Source organism: Urocitellus parryii, chromosome 8 (genome assembly GCF_045843805.1).
Source record: "Urocitellus parryii isolate mUroPar1 chromosome 8, mUroPar1.hap1, whole genome shotgun sequence".
Taxonomy (NCBI): domain Eukaryota; kingdom Metazoa; phylum Chordata; class Mammalia; order Rodentia; family Sciuridae; genus Urocitellus; species Urocitellus parryii.
Genome location: NC_135538.1, coordinates 82,093,839 through 82,113,307, shown reverse-complemented (window position 1 = coordinate 82,113,307; position 19,469 = coordinate 82,093,839). Strand labels below are relative to the sequence as shown.

Here is a 19,469-nt window from a genome sequence, read left to right as displayed (position 1 = left end):
TAAATATACCTTTTCCCCTCATATCCTCACCAGCAAGTACTGTTAATTTTTTTCTTGATGGTTGACATTCTAACTATAAAATCTCAGTGTGGTTTTGATTTGCATTTCCCTGTAGCCATTTGTATTTCTCCTTTTGAGAAATGTATGTTTAGATCTTTTGTTCATTTACTGATCAGCTTGTTTTTGTGTGTGTGTGTGTTAAGTTTTTTGAGTTCTTTATATATTCTAGATATTAATTCTCTGTCAGAAGAGTAGCTGGTAAAGGTTTTCTTTCATTCTGTTTGCTCTATCTTCATGTTCTTATTTCCCTTCCTTACAGAAGCTGTACAGGAATAAGCTGTACAGGAATAAATTTTATTAATAAGTTTTATCCCACTTATTGATTCTTGGTTTTATTTCTTGAGCATTAGGGGTCTTATTAAGGAAGTTGATACCTGTGCCTATATTTTAGAGTATTAGTCTTATGTTTTCTTCTAGCAGGAGCAGTGTTTCTGATCTAATCCTTAAGTCTTTGATCCACTTTGAATTGACTTTCATACAGGGTGAGAGATTGAGATCTAGTTTCATTCTTTTTCATATGGATATCCAGCTTTCTCAGCACCATTGATTAAAAAGCCTATGTTTTCTCCAACATGTTTTTGGTACCTTTAGGACACTATGTTTTTAAATGTATTTAATTATATTTTACTTATAAAATAAAAAACAAAAACTATTGTAAAGCAAATGATTTTAAATAAAAAGGTTTCATACTGATTTTAAATGATTTTAATTTTATGAGTATTATATTCCAACTCAAAATAAGGGTATTGCACAGTGCTTTACTATTTTAATAGTTATTTTTCAAGCTCTGGTGAAATTTTCATAAACATAGTTGACTTTGAAAATAACACAGAGAATGTCTTAATTGGTTAATTTCAATTACCTGTGAAGAACTGAAAGCAGGCTATAACATTCACAGAAAAGACAAGTACATAAATCTACTTGACTTCAGTGAAAAATAATAAACTTCTCAAATATTTAATAAAACTTACAAGAGGCAAAATTAAGTATGGTGTAAAATGTAATGTATTTCCAAAATTTTTCCAAAATGTACTCTTTTGCTTTTGAAAATCCATTAAACATGCAAGGATTCTAAGACTATCTGATCATCTTAAAAGCCTCTTATATTGGAGAATCTAACACCTGATATTTTTAAAACAAAATTTAGATTAAATAAATACACATCTGCACTGTTAAAATAATAAAATATGTGATTTGTAAGGTAAAGTTCTCCAAATAACAAACAAAAAACAATACCAGAAAATAAATTTACCACATTATGGCATCCATAAACATTACTATTCAAATTTATGAACCTATTACATTTTCCCTAGAGAACAAGCACATTTGTCATCATATAATTATGGAATAAATACTGAAAATTTTAAAAAATACTAATAATCAACAAACTCCCAATTGTTATAAATTTATTATAGCAAGTTTATTCTTTTATGTTTCTGCTTCCTGATTAGTATTTTTAGTAGAGGCATAGCACTGGGGGGTACAGAAGGTGAATATGCCTCAAGTGCCCATTATGCTTTTTTAAAAGTTCCATTTTGTACTTTAGCTATTTTTAGATATATTGTTCATAAAGCTCATGAATGCAGCTTACTTTTGCTATGCTTACTTTTTCTGTCCCCCCACCCCCCAGGAAAATTCAATCACAGCACTAATGAAAGGACAAAAATATTGCATTCCTGATACATCATTTATTTTGTTTTGCCAATGGTTCTTAGAAGCTTTGAATTATTTCAGTAGTGTCAATGTTTTAGTTAATGCTTAAACTAGATGATCCACATTATGAATTTTTTTATGGTTGTCTTAAGATACAATGGATTATTCACAGTTTATTAACATTTCAGAAACCAGACATCTGGTTTATTTATCTTTATCTTCATCAAACCCCCAATACTTTATGAGATACTTGAAGTGGGGGGGACCTGCAGAAGACACCCTCCAAAAACACTGTGTTCTCAAGAAGAAAAGCCTAAAATAATGGGTTAATTCAGTCATTGTGCCTTAAACTGGAAACAGATTATGATTTTACTTCAGAAAGCATTTACATTTATTACATTCAAAAATGATTCTCATTCAGAGTAATGATTGAGATTCATTTAAAATAAAAGATACAGTAATTATATGATGCAATCCTACTATAGTGCCAAGATTTCATATACAGTCAACATTTTCAATTGGATATAGACATCAAGGTGTGAGTATTTATGATCTATTTTGTTGATAGTCCCTCAGTTCAAAATTAATGTGAGTATCCTGGCATGGTGGTGCACACCACCTGTAATCCCAGTGGCTGGGGAGGCTGAGACAGGAGGATCACCAGTTCAAAGCCAGCCTCAGCAATGATGAAGTGCTAAGCAACTCAGTGAGAACCCTGTCTCTAAATAAAATACAAAAAAGGGTTGGGAATATAGATCAGTGGTCAAGTGCCCCTGAATTCAATCCTTGGTACCAAAAAAAAAAAAAAATAATGTGATTAATTGTATTCATCTGTCACTCAGATTCCATTCATGTCTAAACAGAGAAATTAATCATAGCATAGACAGAAAAAAAATTCCGTGTCTGTCTAAATTATTGACTGTACCACCATCCTCACTATTCTTGTAAGTACCAATTTTCATTATAAATTCAGGAGGAAAAAGCACTTTAGACCCAAATATACATAAATTGCTAATAATATTTTAATTTAAAGTCAACAAGTATTTAAACTCTTATCCTCTAACCTTTTCACTATTAGCATAGTAAAATTTCCACAAGTTGAAAAAAATTAATTCACTTCAAATGCTAATCTGTGACATATCCAAATGTTTTTGCCATCATATATATGAACATTGGCAAATAGGACACTTAACTGTGACTTGAAAAATTTAACAATGTTAAATAAAACTATTTTCTAATTGAAAATGTCATTACAGTTAAACCTTTTCAGAAAACAAACAGTTTTTAAAATCTTCACACATCCACACTCTAGTTTTCTGAGTCAGTAATCAAAATCACAGGAGGTTTTGTGATGCTTCCACAATCATTCAAGCTAGGGCAAGCCTACTGTAGCATTTTTTTATTTAAAAAAAGAAAAAGGAAAAATAATTTTAACAAAATATAATTATTTCATTTATAATACATATTGAAAATGATGTGCCAATTCCACAAGATATATCTTAAAATCTTCCAAGGTTACATTGAAAAGGAAATTTGGTATTATTTTTTTTCATTCCAGAGATTCAATGTGGAGTCCCCTCTGCGGTTCATAAACCCTAGTACAACCTGTGGACTGCAGAGATTAGCCAACAGTGTTACTTGTGTGGCATTTTCTCTTTAACCTCAGGAAAATTATTTGATAAATGACTTCTGCATTCAGAAATTGATGCACCAACTCTTAATTTACCTTTAAACTATCTTTAAAGACCTTATTGAAAATACCATATTAGCAAAGTTTTTTTTTTAAAAAAAACAGAAGTTTAAAAAAACTGAATTACTAGAGTTTCAAGTAGACTTTAGATGCACGTTTTCACATAAATCTAAATTCAACAGCAGCTTTGATGTTGAGATTAATACAAGTTGTGCTTTTATCTTAAAGGAATATTTCCTACATACATGTGGTTATGAAAAATTATCAAAATCGGGGAAAATGTTAGTGGATTTCTCTAATTTTAAAATGATGCTGACATTATATAGGTCAGTTTTTATTTGCAAGCCTTTGTTGAAGAAGAAATATCTTTATCACAGTTCTTATCATGTCTTATACATGTAAGTAAATAATGCAAATAGATATATAATTGAGGGGCTGTGGTTGTAGCTCAGTGGTAGAGTGCTTGCCTTGCATGCCTCCTGAGGCCCTGGGTTTAATCCTCAGCACCACATAAAAATAAACAAATAAAAATAAAGATATTGTGTCCATATACAACTAAAAAAAAAAAGAAATATAATTGAATGGTCACTCATATATGTTCCTGTTTCCCTTTACAATTAAACTGGTATCTCATTACATTAATTTATTTGAAAACCAATTCATCTTGGGTTTTTGGCACAAAACACCAGAAAGAGCAACTTTATTAAAATTAAACTCAGAGCATTATTTGTGAGTATTGAACCATGAGTAGAACTATGCTATTGTACAAGTATAGTTGTACAAACTTCTTCCAGAATATCCTGTTTCTAGGTTTTACCTCTTGAATTTACCTTGGGAAATACAGTGGTATGCTTTTCTTTTCTTCAGAAATACCAGATTGATAAAAAGAAAATAATAATAGTTTACCATTTTGAATGTAACAACACCAATACTTTAAAGAACTAACAGTGTATTCTACAGATATATGTGCCATAGACTATGAAAAAAGAAACACTTTAGGGAAAAAAATCATGTTACAAAATGTATTATAAAAATAAATTACATAGTATGTGCCCATGGACCTGAAAGCTTCCCAAAAGGAAATTTCTTTTGGCACAAAAATTCACTTGCTCTTACTATATATTTTCAGCAAGGCTGTTTTTAGCTTTTCCATTATATCCTCAAAAAAAAAAAATCACTGGAAGTAGTAAGATATTTCCAGTTGTGATCAGTAGCATGGAGGACCTTAGTAATAACAGAGAGCTGCAGAAATATCCATTCAACAGGGATTCAGAGGAAGTACACACACCCAGTATGTGCTTGGTTTACCATCTCATCTGGAGTTCATACGTAACTGGTGAATGATGATGCTTTCTATAAAAAGAAGAAAAATACAGGATTTTCAATTAAACTGAAACTCAAATTGATAGTTTCTGAAATGATCAATACTACATCATTTCACTAAAGGACCATAAGTGTTAAACAACAAAACAAACAAAAACAGGTACATAAGCCCAATAGGATCCCCTGCTATTCTTCGGTAACTTCTTTATATTGGCATATGTGCTTTGCCTCCAAAAACCCATTAGAAATCATGACTTAACATTTTAACCATATTAGGTCAATATTACCCAAGGAATAGACTGAATACAAAGATAGTAATTACCATGTACAAGCCTCATAATGGGAAAATAGACTTCTCTTGTCCAAACTGTCTGTTCTGAATGATATTTATACCCCTTTAATTTTTTTTATATATGTGGGCTGTTTTTAATAAGGAAATATCCATTCTCTATTCTAAGAAGTCACAAATGACTCACTCCTGTCTCTGCTTCTTTTTGCATTAACTATATGCTTTTAAATATAAATTCATTTTTCAAAACTAAGATATTGAGATAGTAATTAGAACAGTCCAGTAACATTATATACATTTAATATTTATATTTATTTGGTTGTTTTTGCTTTTATACTAACCTTTATGCCGTCATGAACATATATCATCATCACTTTTATTCAACCATTTAAGAACTATAGGTCTATAATATGCTAGGCATGGAACTATATTGGTGAAAAATATAAAACAGAGTTATATCATCACTGAGATTATATAGAGCAGCAAAAAGAAAATAACTAAGCCTCAGATAATTTCTCCACCTGAAAATTTTATTACCTCCATGCCCACATATAGTAATTTTGTAAGTGCAAAAACTTGTTAATGAGTTTATCAAAAGCATGAAGAAATTTACTCTTTAACTTCAAATATCTATTATTTACATTTTATTCTCTTTTTTTCCAGTTCTCAATGGACCTTTATTTTATTTATCATTGAACCCAGTGCCTCACACATGCTAGGCAAGCCCTCTACCACTGATCCACAATCCCAGTCTACATTTTGTTCTTACTTCTGTAGTTAATATCTGAATAAGCAATAATTAAATCTCATTATACCAAAAACCTGTTTCCTGCTAATTATGCACAGTGGATCATCTTCCATGGAAAGAAATGTTTTGTTTGGTTTTATTAACTTTGCCCATGGGAAACCACTAGGTGGAGATATTTCCATTCCTTTCCTCAGCCTTTCAACTTGATTTTAAGATAGAATAGACAATAGCAAAGTCAAATGAAGCTGTGAAGGTTTTGTAAAGATTTTAAGACATATAATACTATTTTTCAACATACCATAAAACCCTAAAAATCATATTTTTTACATTGAAAAATTATTCTGAATTTAACTTCTTTAAATGCCTAAAAATGTGTCAATATCTTCAGACAAAACAATAACAAAGCACAAATTAAAACATTATGTAATTAAAAATCAGAGTTTAAGATTCAAATGTTGTTTTCACTAAATGCTTTTTTTAAATTTTTTTTTTTTTTTTTTTTTTTTGGTACCAAGTATTGAACACAGGGCACAGGGGCACTTGACTACTGAGCCACATCCCCAGCCTTATTTTGTATTTTATTTAGAGATAGGGTCTCACTGAGTTGCTTAGTGCCTCGAAGTTGCTGAGGCTGGTGATTCTCCTCTCTGGGTCTCCCAAGCCACTGGGATTACAGGAGTGCGCCACCACACCCAGATGATGCTTATGTTTTAATAATTTTTGTAGTAGGTTTCAAAGAATGAAAAGGCCTAGATCTCAAATCCCCTTAATACAATTAAAGTATTTTCTCATTTTCCCTCCCTTTTTTTTTTTTTTTAAAGAGAGAGTGAGAGAGGAGAGAGAGAGAGAGAATTTTTAATATTTATTTTTTAGTTCTCGGCGGACACAACATCTTTGTTGGTATGTGGTGCTGAGGATCGAACCCGGGCCGCATGCACGCTAGGCGAGCGCGCTACCGCTTGAGCCACATCCCCAGCCCCTCATTTTCCCTCCCTTAAGAAAGCATAGGAACAATTTTAAAAGCGTGAACCTGAATCATTCTTATTATAGATGTGATTCAGAGTGCTTATGCCTTTGCTTTCTTGATACAAAATGAGACTAGATATCATCTCTAATGTCTCTTGCAGGGTTAACATTCTGTGCTACTCCCATCTCTTCTTTCTTGTTGAATATGCAAGCCTCTTAATTCCTAGAGTGCTTTCTCTTCATCCTAGCATTTTCAAATCTTTAACAATAACTACTTATAATTAATATTTGGTGAAAATACATGGGGGCAATGGGTTTATTTGTAGAAGAAATATTATTTTAGCTCTACCATTACATTTCATTATTATTTCAAATTAATAAATGGAGCCAGGCTTATGCCTGTAATCCCAGCAGCTTGGGAGACTGAGTTAGGAGGATTGCAAGTTCAAAGCCAGCCTCAGCAACCCCAAGGAACTAAGCAACTCATTGAGACCCTGTCTCTAAATAAATATAAAATAGGGCTGGTGATGTGGCTCAGTGGTTGAGTGCCCCTGAGTTCAATCCCTGGTACCAAAAATAATAATAATAATAAATTGGAAATGCACGCATATATCTAGATAGAGAAATGTCTCAGAAATACTTGATAATGCCAAATAACATGATTATACATAAATTCTACTTTAATGATAAATCAGTTGATATTTATGTAAATAAACTTTATTAAAAATACAATTATGCCCAAATTTTCTTGTTTTATATACACTAAGACACATGTTGTATCATTTATAGTGACAGTGAGACAAGATCTATGACAGACTTTATTAAAACTTTTATTAAAGAGATTTTGTTAAGCCTATAGTTGCTTATTATCCGTGCTTTCCCCAAGTCTCAGGTGAACTTAGGTAAGAATCAGTCACCCAGTATCCAAAACTAAGAAATAAATGTTTTACACTATTAAATTTTGAAGTAATTCATTACAGAGCAAAACTCTCTGATACATATGGAGTTCACAGTTGCCAAGAAAAAAAATTAACAATTTGGAGATTAATGCCATTATATTTCTGTAAAAAAGGAAGGAGGAGCAGAATTCCCGTCTCTTCTTTTTTTATTACTTAGTACAACAGAATAATGTTTACATTTTACCAAAGTTAGAAACTCAGCAAATTTAATTCCATCTTCTACTCTGTCTTCATTTTATCTCAGAATAAGAATAAAGTATAGGTTATATGGGGCCTCTAAAGTGACCTCAGTACAGATATAATTCTGTAATAATTTTTTGTTTGTATAGATAACATTTTTCTGACACTAGTAATTTGTAGAGCATGTAATCATCAGATTAAAGTTCAAAGTACCACCTCAGTCAGTGATCTCAAAATAACCAACACTTAAATTTGGGCCCCCTACAAACCTTTATTAATATGATTTCCCTTTTTTTCTAATTGGAAAGGGGAAAAAATCCCTAAGTCTTAATCAGCATATGCATATGAGGAACATTAAGTTTGTAATGTTACTGTTAACATTAACAATTTACCAAAATGCACTTATTAGACATTTTCCCCTGTATGTTTCTCTTTAATATTGATGTTTGTTTTTTTTTCCATAAGAAACTGCAGGTAACACATTTAAATACATTTTTTGTTATTATGACATTATGATGAACTGATGTGGCTTATTAATTCATTCTTTATTACACTAGCTATTAGATAATTTCCATGCAAAGTACAATTCATATTTGTACTTGATTTCTGACCTTACTATTTGCTGTCTATGGGTGGTATGTCAAAAATGCTGGCAAACCACATGACTTGAGCTGTGTGCATGAGCCGCCAGTATTTGGGGAGAAATTTGGAGAGAATGTCTCTTGAGTGCTAGAGTGGTGCAACCTCATAACAAATTGAAATATTGCTTCTTCCCAGGAGATCTCCTTGGCTATAGAGGGAGAAAGATGTACTGCCTGGAGAGTCAGTAACTCCTCAAGCAGTACATGTTTTTACTCTGCCAAACTCTCTGCAAGGAAACACTTGAAGCTCTGATTTTTAAAGGTCTGCTCTAGTAAATCAGACGCCATCCGTTTAATAGGCAAAAACTCTTTTAAGATCACACAACAAAGACAAAACATAGCAGAAGCTCAATTCATAGCAGAACTTTACATCAGTACAGGAGGGTTGTTTTGTCTGTAGAAAAGTACATATCAAGTTACAGAAAACATTTCTTCTTGTATGTTCATCAATTTTGCTGGCTTATCACCTGCTTCCCATGTTCCATGGCTCCTTACCTACCAGGGTTCTGCCTGAAGAACACTGAACCAACTTAGGAATGTGTTCTTCCTTTCCACCAGCTACCAAACCTCAGCTTTGGACTTGCTTCCGTAGACAATTACCCACCTGTAAAAATGTCCTACATTCTATATACCATTTAGAAGCAGGAATATTTAGGTATTATTTAAGTGTCTCATATCCATAAACTGCTTCAGGATTTAATCCTGTTATTATCACATTCAGAAATTAATAAGTTCTGATAAAACATCTGTTTTAAATAGGAAGTTCAATGAACTTCCCCTGTTGACTTGGACTTGCACTCCTTCTTTTGGATCCATTTCAGCTAATTAAAAATACTTCCGACAATCAGTTTTGTCATTTGCTCCAGAAAACTTTTGAACCAGATGATATAAACTCTCTTGGGGGTCTGTACACCACCTAATAGTTTTATTTGCTTCCTTCCAAAACATTTCCCACTCCATCCTCAGTCCAAATCATCCCATTACCTCCCCAGGTTCCAGGAGTTATTGATAATCACAGTTATGACTAATAACTTCTTCAGGCAAGCTAATTCTTATCTTCAGTGTAATACTATTTCCCAGATACAAGCAAGTTTGAATTGGTTCTCACATATATAACATTAACCATAAATAAAAACTAAATAGTAGAATCAGGTACAGTGGCACATGCCTATAATCCTAGCTACTCAGGAGGACTGCAAGTTAGCAAAAAACCTCATCTCAAAATAAGAAATAAAAAGGGATGGGGATGTAGCTCAGTAGTGAAGAGCCCCCAGGGTTCAATCATCAGGGAAAAAAATGAGGGCGAGGGGGCAGGTGTGTTAGCACACACCTGTAATTCCAGTAGCTGAGGCTGGAGCAGGAGGATGACAAGTTCAAAGTCAGCCTCAGCAACTTAGCAAGGCCCTACACAACTTAACGAGACTCTGTCTCAAAATTTAAAAAAATTAAAAGGGCTGGGGATTTGTCTCAGTGGTTAAGCACCCCTGGGTTCAATTAAAAAAGGGGAGCAGGGGGAGTAAATAGTGAACAAATAGGTAAATATTTGCACCAAGCAGGCTCAGGTTCTACTTCTTTTGGACACATATGCCAAATGTTTTAAATCTATCTTTAAATTTAGAACTGATTTTTGATCCTGGGTTCATCATTAATAAGATAGAGATCTCTAAGCCTTAAGATTTTTCTTCCCATTTTTAAATTTTTTTTTTTTTTTGGCGGGGAAGTTTTCTGTTTTTCTTGAATAATTGATAATTATCCTCTTGATCTATAAGGTCTGGTTCAGCTCCAAAGAGCTCTGACTTTTCAGTTCTGCCCATGACGTACACATAACATTAGCATAAGTATAGAGACTAAAAGTACTTTTACCAGAGAAGCAATTAATCTTTAGTTCTTAGGAAAAGTGTTGCAGAAGGCTCTGGTAAGCTGCTTGCTGAACAATAGAGAAGCATATCATATTATGTCTAAAGAGGAATGCCAGAATAATAAAATATTATACTAAACCATAAGCTAAGGTAAGGTAATTTGCCTTTTAGTAGCAGAAGAGACTATGGCTCCAGTCTCCTGGTTTTCACTTCTAATCTTTTCAACCCTCTCAGTTTTCTAGTCTGTTGTTGAGCAACCATCATTCTCAGTGTTCACCTTGATATCCATCCTAAATCTAAATCCTGTTTGTTGGTGGTATTGTTTGGTCCTTTAAAATAAGACCCTCTCTATTCTATTTTGGGGGACTCTTCAAGAAAGCATGACTAACCTCTGAAACTTTCCCTTTTAGAAAGTACTATTCAGGCTCCTGTAGGAAAGTCAGAGAAGGTGAGGAAAGGTCATTCATAATTCATGCTAGTATGTTTACACTTCATTAAAAGTAATAGGGCTTCCTTTGTTCATCATTTGTGTAATGGCTTCAGAGACTAGAACTCCCCAGCTCAGGACTCCTAGCTGCTTTACATTGTTGACCTGCTGCTGTGCCTTTGAAGGAAAACAGATGAAACTCATACCTTTTAGAACAAAAATACCAGGATTTGCTCGAATTCCAACTTCCCTTTGCCCCCATGTTCTCATGCTTGATTTTTTAGTTCCTCCCACAACATTCTCACTGGTCTGCATTACAGACAAACGTAGGAATCAGAAATACCTTACTTGTACCACTTCCTGCCATCCTTCATCTACTAATTTGGTTTCTCTACCATCAGTGCCAAGTTTTCACAGCAATGAACAGACCTTTAAACCCTAGATTTTATAATAATAGTTTATCTTCCTAGAGGAGGTGGTGTTTGTAAAAGAGACTATGAACAGAAAGGACACAGTCACCAGAAAGAAAAATACAAGAAAAGCCAATGCGAGGAGGAGAAACAAATTGACCAGTTCCATGATCCTTGCTTGCAGGGGTTCAATCAAGGGAAAGGGAAAGATGCTTAGAAGAGTAGGGAGGTAGAGAGTCCAGCCACAGGAAACAGAGTACCAACTAAGGAGCTGGCATTGTATTCTATATGCAATGAGAAAACTTTAGAGGGTATATTAGAGGAATGATATGATCAACTTGCAATTAGAAATTGGAATGAAAAATGAATGTAAAAGTTTGAGAATGGAGATTATGAGACCATTTAGGAGTATCATAGTAATACTGATGAGAAGTCATTAAAATCTCAATTCAGGCAGTGTTGGTAGATGTGGAAAGGTGGGTTTGGCTGCTAGAGAAGTTAGGGGGTTTGGGTAAACAGGACTTCCTGAATGAGTCTATTTGAGGGCTGAGGGAGAAGGAGTCTAGGTAGCTAATGGGTTCTAGCTCTGGTGACAGGGTAAGTTATTTTACTACTACTGAACTGGAGAATAATTTTAAAAAATGTCATGAAGAAAGGAAGAAGAGATGTTAAGAATGGCTATTAGACAAGTAGAATTGGTGATAGACAATATAAAATTGGATACATAGTTGAATGGAGATAGAAGTTTAAGACTTGTGAACATATGGGTGATAATTGAAGCCATGGGTACATATAAAATAAGAAGATCAAGCGCACAGAGTAGGAAAACAGCTTTTGATAGAGATGTAGGGAACATCTATTCTTAACATGTATGCATAAAATGAAGAATCAGAAAGGGAGACTGAGGAAGAGCACTCAGGTAAAAAGAAACCCAAAAGAGATTAGATGGCTTGACCATGAAAAGAGAAGAACATAACCTTAAATCATTGTTACCAAGACCAGAAGCCTAAGAAGTTCTAGACCTCGACACAGGAATGGGCAGCATAGAACAAACGCAAGGGAGTGAAAAGTTTACACATGACTGAGATTCTCATCTCACCTCCCCTGACGTATTCCCAGCCTGCTCCAGAGAGTTCACTGAAGGATTTTTTTCTTTATATACAAACTACTGGAAGGTGCACTTCAAAATGCAAGTACACAGGTACATAGATGAGAGAAGTAGAAGATAAGGAATCAGGAAACCTTGAATCAGCCTATGCAACAGAACTGCAGCTGTGCAGCAGGCTTAGAGGACAACCAGCCTAGACTGAGGTAATAGCCAAGGGCTGCTCTAGGAAGGTCTCCAGGGGAAAATGTGAAGCTGATGTGTCTAAGTGTTTGAAAAAATTACAGATGGGTGTTTGGCAGATCTAATGGAGCATTTGGGGGAAAAATAGATAGATGTATAGAAAACAAAGCAGATGAAAAACCAGTTCTTTTGAAGAGGGAAAAGTAATAGGAGGAAGATGGCACACCCAAAGTATACTACTTGATTCAGCAAGGAAGAATATTTAACTTTACACTGTAAACATATAAAAATATAAACATATAAATGTTGGCTGCTGATTTATCAAAAATAGAGAAGTAATTATGTTGGGGAGGATGGGTAAGAGTTAAAAAAGGGGACAAATGAGAGGTCTAAATCTTATACTTTCAACATGGTAATGAGAAGACGAGATATTTAAAACCTAGAAATAAAAAGAACACAAGCACATTATTTAGGAATATGAACATAAATGCCAGGAGAAACAGCTAAGAGTTGGCAATGGTTTCCTCCAGGGAAAAAACTTAAAATGTCAAGAGACAAGGTAAGGAATGTCTGTTTTCATTGTCTTTTTCCACTGGCTGATATTTTAACTACATATATAAATCCCTTTGAGAAAATTAAGGTTATGGGAGGGGGGGGGTATGGGGGTAGGAAAGGGACGGTGGAATGAGATAGACATCATTATCCTAAGTACATATATGAAGACAAAATGGTGTAACTCTACTTTGTGTACAAATGGAGATATGAAAAATTGTGCTCTTTATGTGTAATATGAATTGTAATGCATTCTGCTGTCATATATGGCAAATTAGAGTAAATTTAAAAACATGAATTATTAGCGGGGGCAGGGTTGTGGCTCAGTGGTGGAGCGCTTACCTAGCATGCGTGAGGCACTGGGTTCAATCCCCAGCACCACATAAACAAAATAAACATAAAATTTAAAAAGAAAAGAAAAATAAGGTTATTGGAGAATAAATGGGAAGTATGAAAGGAGGTAGAAAATGCTAAGTGTCAATAGTTTAGCTGGCTATGGAAGGAAACAGTGATAGGATTGTACCAGTTGAAGGCAGAATTTGGCTAAAATGGAAGGTGCCAGAGCATATTTATATCCTGTGTGGAAATATCCTGTGTGAAAAGGAGAAGCTGCAACATCAGAGAGCAAAGAGATAACCAGTGATGAGACCCTGGAGGTCAAAGAGAAACACTAAACTTTATCTTTGCTGGGAAATTTTTGGACTCATTCATTCCTATTCACTGGGAAATTCTCTCTATACCCCTCTCCTCCTTACCCCATGCTCCTCAGTCTCTCTCCACACCCCCAACCACCCTGTAGCCTCTGACACATTTCTTTTTTTTTCTCTTTCTCTTCCTCCTCCTCTACCACTACCACCACTTCCTCCTCCTCCCCCCTTCTCCTCTCTCTTCTCCTCCTCCCCCTTCTCTTCCTTCTCCTCCTCCTTCTTCCTTTTCTTGTTTTCTCTCCTTCTCCTTCTTTTCCCTAGTTCTGGGGATGGAGCCTATGGCCTTGTGCATGTTATGCAAGTGCTCTACTACTGAGATAAATCCCAGCCCACATGTGCTCTTATCTATATTCCAATCCAGAAAGTCTCATTCCTTCCCCAGTTTTCTGAATCTATGAGGAATCAGAAATTCAAATCATTTTATATTCTTGGACATGTTTTCATTTCACTAAACTTATACTTTCCTCACATTATAAATCAAAACTATCTATTCATTTACCTTGAACACATTCAAATAATAGATCTTGATGCATACACTAAAATCCCTAGGAAGACCCCAGTTGTTGCCCATCAACCAGCCCTCCCTGTAAATTAATGAGAATGCCAAGAGAAATTGAATAACCCTATTGAAGCAAATAACCTGAATATGAAGCTCACATATTGTCAAAACACAATAAACATTTTTATGGTTGTGGGTCATATGAGAACATTTTTGGGGACTATGTATGTGAGGTATCCACCATCATGTGCTGAAATAGTTAATACATTTAAATTATCTGAGACAAAGAAGACCAGGGTCTCCTCCATAGCTATGTTGATTGTGCCCTGAATGTCTCTAGAAGGCACAATCAGATTGAAATCTATGGAAATGACACCTCACACACACTCAGCCTCTCAACCCCTGGAGTTTTTTTCAAGGTGGGATTGGAGCTGGAGCTATACACATCAGTCATGATGAGACCCCTTTAATTTTACTATACAATATGTTTTAGAACAGAGAAAAAAAATTAAACTTGTAATCACATTCCCTTTTGAAGAAGTCCATTAAACTTCATTTTAAAAACATATTCACAAATGGAAGCTGGATTTGGAGTGCATTTAATCGTCTACCTCCTATTCCCAGTAGATTTCACTTCTAATATATGGTTTAAAACAAAGCTATCCAATGTATAGTTGGTTCTAAAATTACAAAGGAAAAACTGCCATGACCATTGCTCTTTATCATTTCTGAAAGTGACTATGTATTTTTCTGCCAAGTTTTCTTAACAGTTGTAATTTGTAGGTGGCTCTATGCCAAGATCTAGATATATAAACACTAGATGTATAAACACTGTTAAGACCTTTGAAGCATTTTCCCAGCTGATGGTATGAACTTTGAGAAGAAATGACATAGCATGGTATGAGCAAGTAAAAGCAAAGACATCAGCAAGAGACATTAAGATTTTGATAAATCACTGAAGAATGACAGGTAGAATCTAAAGGAATGCAGTTTGGTTCTTTTGATTACCCCCATTTGCTCAAACATAGTATGTCATGTTACAGTAATACTAAATACTTCACAAATACCCAGGTAGGCATTAATAAAAGCAGCAAATTTCCTTGTTTTTGAAAGGTTTGCTTATATACTATATGAAAGTGGAAAAATTCCCTTAAAAAATGTAAGTCGGTATTCTAAATGGCAAGTTCTCTTATTTAAATTTGTCTTGTCTAAAATCATATTTCTTTTTTTTTTTTTTAGTGCCAGCTATTGAATCAGGGCCTCATGCATACTTCATGCATTCTACCACTAAGCTACATCCCAAACCAAAACAATAATTCTTTTTTAAAATATTTTTTTAGTTGTTGATGGACCTTTATTTTATTTATTTATATGTGGTGCTGAGAATCAAACCCAGTGCCTCACACATGCTAGGCAAGCGCTCTACCACTGAGCCACAACCCCAGCCCCAGAATCATAATTCTTTTTTTTTAAAGAGAATTTTTAATATTTATTTTTTAGTTTTTGGCAGACACAACATCTTTGTTTGTATGTGGTGCTGAGGATCGAACCTGGGCCGCACGCATGCTAGGCGAGCACGCTACCGCTTGAGCCACATTCCCAGCCCAGAATCATAATTCTTAAAGTGTTTATTTTCTCAGTCTCTTTTTCCACCCCCTTTTAAATTTTCAATCCCATTATATGGCATGTCTTTAACATGATTGCTCAATGTTTGTTTGTTTTTTAATACCTTTATTTTTATGTGTTGTTAAGGATGGAACCCAGTGCCTCACATGTGATAGGCAAGCTCTCTACCACTGAGCCACAACTTCAGCTCACTCAATGTTTTTAATACATATTCTGAGAAATGATGAATAGTAGGAAATGAATATGATTAAAGAGCCTGTGAATACTATGAGGCATCTATATCTACTACCACTACAAACAATTCAAATGCAAGTTCTGCAAAGTATAGGAAATGTGGTGAGGAGAACACAAAGAGAAACGTGTTTGTTCATGGACTAAAAACTAATCATACATCTTTTTTTTTAATTACTTTTTCCCAAATATCAAGATCAGGTGCTATTCATACAATTTTGAAATTCTAACAATTCCAAAATGGAAAAACAAAAATTTGTAACTTTGTAGTTATTGTATTTCTGTAAAGTTGACCTACTTAATTCCAAACTTTTGGCAAAGGTACAGTCTACACTTGATTCCAAACTTTTGGCAAAGGTACTGTCTACATAAGACCTTAGTGTGCTAAGCTATGGTTACTAACCTTGAGCTCATTTGTTGTTATGTGACTACAAAGCACACTGTCCACTTTAACATGGTTAGTCTCACAAATACAGTTGGAATTTGCATTCACAGTCTGATTCATGCTTATTAAAACATGCTTAAAATTAAAGAAAATTATTCAAACATGAGAAAAACTAACAAGAATAATAATGTATTTCTCCACCCCCACCACACACACACACACACACACACACACAAATGTTGAACTGTTTCTACATTTGCAAGTAAAGTCCACATTTAACAGAGTAAAATATTTGGACTCAATTAAGCTAAGCATGATGTCATTTTTTTCTTGGCATTAATGTATCCGAATTTACTTTCTTCTATTTTCTATCCATCACAATTTCTGTTGAGCTATAAATGGTCATTTAGCAGCTCTATTCAAAGTGCTCCACAACTTAAATCAGTCACACACTTGAATGGAGCACAAGTCTGACATTAATATTTCTAAAATGACATTCTGAGAATCGTTTGTAGGTGGCCGAAACTTCTACAATGTACACAAACACACAAGAATAAGTCAAACTCTGTTTTTAGGATTCCATAGTTCGTTTCCATTTTATTTCACATTCAAGTTCTTTCCTGAAATCATTTTAGAAGCTTTGTTTCTGCAATATTTTAGAGGTTCAAGCCCTGTGATAGCTATGCAATTCTTTTTCCAGCACACAAATTCAGTATTTGATAAAGGCAAGTGACAATTACTAAACTATGTCCTATTTTAGAGTTTTTGAAAAATAAAAAATTACCATAGAACAATACCTATTAAATTTGGCTTATGATTAGAAATTATGTGAGTCAACCTTTAAGAATAGGTGGTACAGTCCCCAAATTTTACTGATGAACAAACTGAGGGTTTCTTAATTGATGGGCTAATTGATAGGTCCACTTGCTAGAAGCAAAATTGAAACAAGAAGTCAGGCTCCGCCACAAGCCCAACATCCTCAACGAACCACACAGCAAACAGCAGTTTGGGTAATTACTTCTGTTCCCCAAGCATCAAAACAAATGCACAAAATAGGAAAGAAACATGGCTATTAGTTGGTTATTTTATAAACAAGGTGTTTAAAACTTAAATTAGTACATGTAAAGAATTGGCACAAACAGATGAAGACTCATTTTCACAGCAGCAGTAGCATCTGCACAACATACCCCCTTAGCCACTGCCCTCAGCCCTTCCCCCCTCCAAGAGAGGTAGTGCTGCTGGCTGCAGATTTCTTCAGCTCTATTTTCATAGACTGAGTCTCAGCTCGAGGCTCGAATTTGGTCAGATTTCCTGCTCCTGGGGCTGCCACTACTGGCTTTCCTGCTTTCATACCTTTTGACATAGGAATGCGGGTAGGTGTAGGCCGCTGGGATGACCCATCTTGTCCTGACTGTAAGAGAAAACAGAAGGGAGATGAGTTTCCCCTGAACATGCCATCAATTTGAACGTCACAGGACTCTACACACAGAGACACCCACAGATGACAACCCTTCCCCAGGAAAAAAAAAAAAAGGAGTTTAAGAAACTTGGAATTGGTATCTAATTTGCTCTGGTTATGTCCTTTTTTTCTCTCTAGAAACATCTATGTTGAATATTCTTCTCTTTTTAAGCACTACCCTACCTCCTCTATCCTTACTGAAGATGGCCTTAATGTCCATTTCATGGCAAAAATATGGGCCACCAGGTATAAACTCAGGCAATTTTACTCTTACTGTTACACAAATTATCTCCACTCTCCCTTCTTCCCTACATTGCAGATGAAGCAGCTCTCCTCTCACTCCTTATGACTTCAGGTGCCTGTCATTTTTTATTGTCATTGCTGACCTTAAAAACCTAACACTCTCTTGTTTGGATTTCGTATGAGTCTCACCAGTTCATCTCCTGTCTCTGATGATTTCTTTTCAATCTCTTGCTGGCTCCTTGTTCTACCTTGTCTGCCTTCTAAATATGAGTGTCATCATGTCCTATTCTCAGCCATTTCTAAGTTTTACACTCACTCTCAGAATCCCCTTAGTTTGACGCAGTATGTCCAAGCACTAGAACCTCAAGCCTTCAATTCTCTCTTGAAATGCAGATCTGTATTTCCAGCTACTTACTGGAAATTTACAGCATCCCCCAGGCATCTAAAAATAACATGTCTCAAACATTGCTTATCCTCTTCTTCAAAGAGTTAGTCTCCCTATGCTGCTCATCCAAGACATCCAGACAACCAAACCAGAAACCTCAGAGCCACCCTCTACACTCAATTTGTCATGAAATCTTTTCAATTCTATCTTCAGTATATCTCTGTCCTCATTTTCATTACCGAAGTTCAAGTCATCTCTTGCCCAGAGAATTGCAGTAGCATTGTCTTTAGCAGCCATCCCCTCCAATTTATCCTTTAAATAGTTTTCTAGACAAGTCTTTCTCAAACAAAAATAATGTAATGTTTTTCATGATCATAACCCTTTCAATGGCTCCCCTTTGCCACTCCATGAAATTAAATATCAATTTCTGTGCCTTCAATATCTGACCCAAGTGTACTTTTCCATTTTCTGCTCTTGGATTTTCTCTATGCTCCCAGCACAGTGGGATGCTCAATATTTCCCAAAAAATGCCAGGCTGCTTCACATCATAATGCCTTTGCACATACTGTTCTGCCTTCATATTCCTATTCTTTTCCTTCTTGAAAATCCCACCTTATCTGTGAAGACTTCTCTGGTGGGTTTACTGTTTCAGAACCACTAGGTAAGTTCCAGTCCTGCCTCTCCCACTCAGTCAAGTACTTCTAAAGTCCTCTTCACATGCCAACACCTAATACCATGGCCAAAGCATAGCTGACACTTAACAAATGTGGAATGAACAAGTGCACACATGAACTAGCCTGATGACATTCTCAAAGGGGTGTCCTAAACCTTTTGTTGTCCTTGCTCTAATGGGATCTAGTATACCTACAATTCAGACCTTTAGAAATCT

General features: G+C 35.0%; 1 protein-coding gene across 3 annotated transcripts in view; it reads right to left on the bottom strand.

Moving 5' to 3' along the window:
* Positions 1 to 750: 750 nt before the first annotated feature.
* Filip1 (filamin A interacting protein 1) overlaps positions 751 to 19,469 on the bottom strand; it is a 163,381-nt gene continuing 144,662 nt past the window's right edge. For 2 of the 3 annotated variants that reach the window (XM_077802078.1, XM_077802077.1), the window contains 2 exons: positions 17,681 to 17,904; positions 751 to 4,756 (listed from right to left, as the gene is read on the bottom strand). In XM_077802078.1, coding sequence (XP_077658204.1) covers positions 17,698 to 17,904 — 207 coding nt within the window. In that variant the 3' untranslated portion in view covers positions 751 to 4,756; positions 17,681 to 17,697. The remainder of the gene's footprint in view (positions 4,757 to 17,680; positions 17,905 to 19,469) is intronic. The other variant, XM_077802079.1, reaches the window with a different exon arrangement.